Here is a 6000-nt window from a genome sequence, read left to right on the forward strand (position 1 = left end):
AACTACTGCACCTCATAGTAGTCTTCAACAATCCTACTCCATAGATAGTCAATACAGACCGAACGGAATACCCGCCCAAAATCCACACAGCTACCTTACCTACCTTAACTAGATACTTACTTACTTACTTACTACCAGCCCGTTACCTTAGTCCGATTTGGAAATCAAGAAGCGACTCCACCAGAGTTCCAGAAAAAATTTCCTTCTTCCAACCAACATAGCTATCTATCTATCTAGTAACTATCTACTCCGTACTGACTTACCTATCTACCTAGCTACCACCTTTTGTTTCATACTGACGTCAAAAAATCGGTCACTCCATCGGATTCCGCCCAGGCCACAGGAGGTTTTTTTTTTTTTTTTTCTGTCTGTCGGTCTGCACCAAGCGCAGTCAGTCTTCACGGGGCTTTGATATTCATTACTATTACTACTACGACTAGTCTGCTATAGTAGTAGTAGTAGTAGTAGTAGTACTCCGTACTGCTAGTAGGTGTATTTATGTCCTACTAGTATTATTAATACCAGGGCTCCAATTCCTTCATCACAACCAGTACGGAGTAGATAGATATCAAATTCAACGGTTGATAGTTAGTGGGCTGGGCTGACTGGGCTGACTCCATCGCAACCAAATTTTCAACATGCTTTGAAAACGGCATCTCCGCAACTGGACTGGATCGGATGTCGGAACCGAGCGGCGAGCGTGTGAAGGAAAAGAAAAAGGAAAAAAAAAAAAAAAAACGGTGTACCTCCCCTCCCGTACCTCCAGAGTCCATCTAGATACCATCTACTTTGTATCTACCAAACTTCGGCTTAACCTGCTTAGGCAGGCTCTGCTTACTGTTTAGTTTTCTCTGCGCCGCGACCGCTACGGAGCACTATATCCAATTCCATACATTTATCCATTCCATCCATCCATCCATCCCTTGTGTTTTACATTTTTGTGGTTCGTGTCGGAAGGGGATATGCGAAACGGACGGACGGCAATATTTCGGACCGTGCTTGACATAGATAGGTAGATGAGACTGATTGAGCTTGATTGATTGATTGATTGATTGATTGAGTGCTTGATTGATTACTCCCCTGTCCCTTATTCCTTGACAATGGGGGGGGGCTGATACTAAGTATGGAGTACTCCGTAAGTACTATATGCGTTCGTTAAATCTCAAACATCTCTTCCAGTTCCCCCTGTTTTCAGATATATGGAGCACGTACGTAGCTGTCAATGCTCAATAATAATTCCGAAGTCAAGGTGAAACAGGAACGGAACATCACCCACCAACCCACCCATCCACCAAGTTCCAACCCCTGCGGGCTGCACATCAGAAACTACCCTAGAGGTATGTTATGCGCCAGAGTATCATAGCTTATGCGGCAACCCGAAAGTCTAAATGAAATAGAAGGCTGGGCCCCTTGGCCTTCACAAACTTGCAGAATACCACCTACCTACCGGCCTAACCGACAGTATACCTAGAACGCGCGTGCGATTCAACCGACCGTCTGACTGCGGGTGATTTCCGTAATACAAGGGTCCCAGAGGTGGTGACGAGTAGAAAAAAAAGCCGACTGAGATCTAGGCTTTCGAGCAGATCTTGGTCCAGATTCAATGAATGAGACCTACCGGGGTGGGTAGTAGATGTGGCTGTGGTAAGTTAAGGCGAAGGATACGATTTGAGGTTCCCTGGGTCGGGGGTACAGAACAGCGTTTGGGACCGCGTGTTACACAAACTCAATTCGAACAATGGGCTGACTGGCCCGACACACACCCACACACCGTTCGAGTCAGAGTGTCGCACATGCGCCGTTTCGCCCCTTACTGGATGGACAGACAATGGGTTCAGGAACTGTTTCGGGGACATTTCGGTCTCGACTTCGCCGGATGTGCGTGGATACTATGTGTGTCGTCTGACTGACTAACTGACTGATTGATCTGCCCCGGACGGGCTGGGCTGGGCTGCCATCGCACCAGGTCGCACGGCAATTTACGGCGATCGTCCGATCTTCGCTCCTCGCCTACATGGTACACAGTAGGTATGTTGATGGATGGCATTCCATCTGCGCCATGCGCGCGCACGCGCACAAGGAGGGGAGGTCTGCGATTCGGGACGTTGCACCGTTGCGTTGGGCCACAGCATCATGTATGTAGCCCAGTCCCCATGCAATGGCCAAACGACCGGCCATGACACAGCGTCGTCGTAAGACAAATGGCCTTATTTCCGCCTGTCGGGCCCGAGTCGAGTCGAGTCTCATCCCTGGCTGCCTAATGGTAGATCCAAATCCATCTGGATATCCCGCGGTGGGTTGATTGTCATGTCATTGAACCCTTCTCGGCCGCGGCGATCATTCATTCCTCAGCCAAGTCGCCCTGCGCCTGAGTGGATATCCACTCCTCCATCAAGACCTGACGACCCGGCTCTGCCGGCCCAGCCGTTGTTGTCCCGGCTTTACTATGACCTTTCCGCGTGACAAGCAGGCACAGTACCCAACCGTAGATGTTGAACCCCTCATAATTCGTCCTGAAGCTCATCTTCTTGTCCTCGGTATCCGCTTCTTCCTGCTGCAACAGCGAATCCCCATCCTTCCTCCGCTTCGAAGTGCGCCGACTATCCGGTGAGTCATTTTGTCCGGCCGCATCTCGCTGGCGCTTCCCCCCTGCGTTGTTGTCCCCGTCTCCAGTAGTAGTGGTGGTGGTGGTGGAGGATGTAGTTGCCTGTGGGATGTTCTGCATCGCCAAGTCCGATTCGTCGTCACTCTCGATCAGGATCTCCGCAGCTGCCTGATTGCGCGCATGTGAGGTATTTCCTGCACCATCTTCGAAATCCTTGTGGCGCGTGAGGAGCGAATGGCGGGTGTGCGATTCCCGAAGAAACAAGGCAACTTCGAATTCCTCTGCGCGAATTGCATGATCGGTCAGGAGTCTTGAACGATAATGCCAGGGGTTGGGTACGGGGGAGAGGGGAATATAGTTTGGAGGGTATCACCTTCCGCTATGACATCCTTGACGGGTTTGCCTTTCTTCCGAGCAAATAGACGCTCGTTCTCTTCACGGAGCTTGGGCAACACCAGGGGTCGGATCGCGGCAAAAATCCGAGGGAGGACGGGGTCGCGACTGTTCAGGAGCCATCGGATGTCGGACGGGTTCTCGAGGTAGATTCGACATTCGAGGATCGTGTATTTGCTGATGCGGAGGTAGCGGCGAATGGGCGCCATGCGGGGCGGGTGAGTGACTTGGAATGGCAGGGTTCTGGGGTGTTGTAGACGGGTTGGCAATCTGGCTGCACTGAGCGGGTGGTTCTGAGTGGTTTATGCGAGTATAAGAAGATGTTTAAGGCGAGATGTGGACTGATGTCGGTGGTGATGTTGGCTGATCGGCGGAAGGAGGCGTGACGTTACCGGCCGGCCCGGAGCTGCGTTGCCAAGCTTGGTTCGGCTGCGGAGCGGGATTCACCAACTAACTAACTATACAGGAGGCCGTTATAGAAAGGGCTTGGCTTGTTGTTGAAGCTCCTGGGATGGGATATTGTCAGGCCAATTTTTTTTTTTTTTGTTTTTTTCTTGCTGCGTATGGAATACTGACTTTTCGATTTTAGATTGTTTAACAGTTTCATCTAGTTGAGATGATACCCCGGGGATGGATATTATTCGATTTTTACTGCATACGCATGTATACGTCTGTACATGACGGTAGTATCCTACCTACTACACCTGTGCACACGAAGTGATACACAATGTACGAAATCCATCCACCTCATGGCAGTAATCATGCGATGTCTGCATGCTGAATCCTGCTCCTGAACCGTTGATGCCGCATTACATTGCTTCAGCAGATCGCGGTTACCCGACATGGTTGCGATCAAAATATCGCCTGGCAACAGATCGAGAGGAACCACTCTCGCCACAGATGACTTCTTAGGGTCACTATCTGGGCCGTTTGTCGGTGTAGATAAGTAGATATGGCATGATGTTATGTGCCCTCTGTGAAAGGTGTCCATGTATCGATACACTTCTGACCATTATGCGCTTTCGACATGGATGACATTGCTTTGACCGTGTTGGTGGCGGATGTATGCTCTGTGAGTCAGTATCCAATTGGATGACCAGTATACTGTTAGTATATTAGTCTCTCAGGCTGCTCTTTGAGGTTTGGCTGCAATATCATGCGCGCAGGAAGCGCGGCTAGCAGAGGTGGAACTGCTATTTTCTTCTAGTCCGAATAATGTCATCTTTGTGTCGACTAGCTAGAGGTAGCAGTTGGAGCTTTGGTTCTTATGTTTTATCAGACTGGAGGAGAACATACTTTCATCAAAAGTGTGAGGGAGTGAAGTCTGGGGTGGAAGTGAAAGCTGTCAAGGCGGAGGCGGGGGAGGGAAACGACCCCGCGGAAGAGCGCCTGGTCCGTGCGGATTTGTAGATTGGAAATTCAACAACACTTGACATATTATTCTTCAAAAATCCAGGATCTCTTGAGGGGAGTTCATACAAGTCTTTCAAGAAGCCCTCTTAATCGTAAATTACTCGATGCCTAATAAATCCAGTTTACTTTTTGCTGCAGTGTTCGGAGATGGACCTCATGAGGTCTATAACTCTTACCTGCAGCCTTTTTAATTGTAATAACATATCGTATCAGGAACTTCAGTGGATTTGCTGTTGAGTATTTGATATAATGATATAGCGATTTTATGACCACTTAGCGGTATCGTTCCCTCAAGAGATTGGCACCAGTGTGGTAAACATCATACATGGTATCATTATATATAGTTTCTGGGAATATGCACTTATATACTATACCAGAAAGACCCTCTGCTTATTGAAAGTGTATGCCCAACAAAAAATGAACCCCCATCAGCCTCTCCCTTCAAACCATACCGAAGGCATAATAGTTGCAGAATAACAGTCTACTGTCCGTTAGTACGCCAGAAATGTGACATGCACCGGTCACATGACACCGCGCATCGGCCGCGTCTCCCCGAATCCCTCGACCGCAGCCTGCAGAACACGTTCGACATCACCACCCACCACCCCATGGGGTTCCAGCGATGGATCCTATCCTAGAGGGCCTCAACAGCGCCCAGACGGCTGCGGTAGCCTCCCCATCCCCCGTCCTTCAGGTCCTCGCCCCCCCGGGCTCGGGAAAGACCAAGACCCTGACGGCACGCGTCGCGTATCTCCTCTCCCACCATGGCTACCGACCACAAGATGTCATCTGCTGCACGTTCACCATCAAAGCCAGTCGCGAGATGCGAGAGCGGCTGGCGAAGCTGATTGGCGATGACTTGCAAAGGAAACTAGTCCTGGGGACGTTCCATTCGATTTGTCGGCGGTATCTGGTGACATATGGCTATTTGATCGGGCTGAAGAAGGGGTTTGGTATTGCGGATTCGGGGGATAGTCTGGCTATTATCAAGGTACGCATCTTGGTTTTGGTTCGATCGGTCTGCGGGAGAGTAGCCGTTGCTGATTTCTGCAGAGGATCGTTAAGCGACTGCAGGTCGGAATCCAGCCCAACGCAGCTCGGTCACGCATATCTCACCAGAAAGCGCATGGTGTTAGTCCAGACGAGGTGGCTGCGAAGTTGAGTAAGAACTCGAAGGTGCTCGAGCAGAGAGAGTTTGTCCAGGTTTATCGCGAATACCAGGAAAATCTGGAGGCTTCGAATCTACTGGACTACGATGATCTACTTGTGCGATGCACGGAGCTGCTCCGAAAACACCCGGAGTGTGTCTCTAACGTCCAGGCGGTTCTGGTCGACGAATTCCAAGATACGAACCATATCCAGTACCAGTTGATGAATCTTTTTGCGTCCCAGCACCGCCGCATCACCATCGTGGGAGATCCAGACCAAAGCATCTACGGCTTTCGATCCGCGGAAATCAAGAACCTGGAGCGTATGCAGCAGCTGTACACGGATACATCCATTGTATTGCTGGAGGACAATTACCGCTCGTCTGGCTGTATCCTGAACTCAGCACAAGACGTCATCGAACAAGATGTGTCCCGACCGGC

At 50.2% G+C, this 6000-nt stretch overlaps 2 protein-coding genes across 2 annotated transcripts; one reads left to right on the forward strand and one right to left on the reverse strand.

The window, feature by feature from the left end:
- Positions 1–2341: 2341 nt before the first annotated feature.
- Positions 2342–3207, reverse strand: BO70DRAFT_283223 (uncharacterized protein; the record flags this gene model as incomplete). Its single annotated transcript, XM_025539082.1, has 2 exons — positions 2342–2886; positions 2979–3207. The coding sequence occupies 2 exons, from the start codon at positions 3205–3207 to the stop codon at positions 2342–2344; spliced, it is 774 nt and encodes a 257-aa protein (XP_025403626.1).
- Positions 3208–4803: 1596 nt separating this feature from the next.
- On the forward strand, positions 4804–5677 carry BO70DRAFT_87327 (UvrD-helicase-domain-containing protein). Its single transcript, XM_025548803.1, has one exon. It carries the CDS (start codon positions 5034–5036, stop codon positions 5571–5573), a length of 540 nt encoding a protein of 179 aa, XP_025403627.1. The 5' UTR covers positions 4804–5033; the 3' UTR covers positions 5574–5677.
- Positions 5678–6000: the final 323 nt, after the last annotated feature.

The sequence above is a fragment of the Aspergillus heteromorphus genome (genome assembly GCF_003184545.1).
Source record: "Aspergillus heteromorphus CBS 117.55 chromosome Unknown BO70scaffold_2, whole genome shotgun sequence".
NCBI classification, from domain to species: Eukaryota; Fungi; Ascomycota; class Eurotiomycetes; order Eurotiales; family Aspergillaceae; genus Aspergillus; species Aspergillus heteromorphus.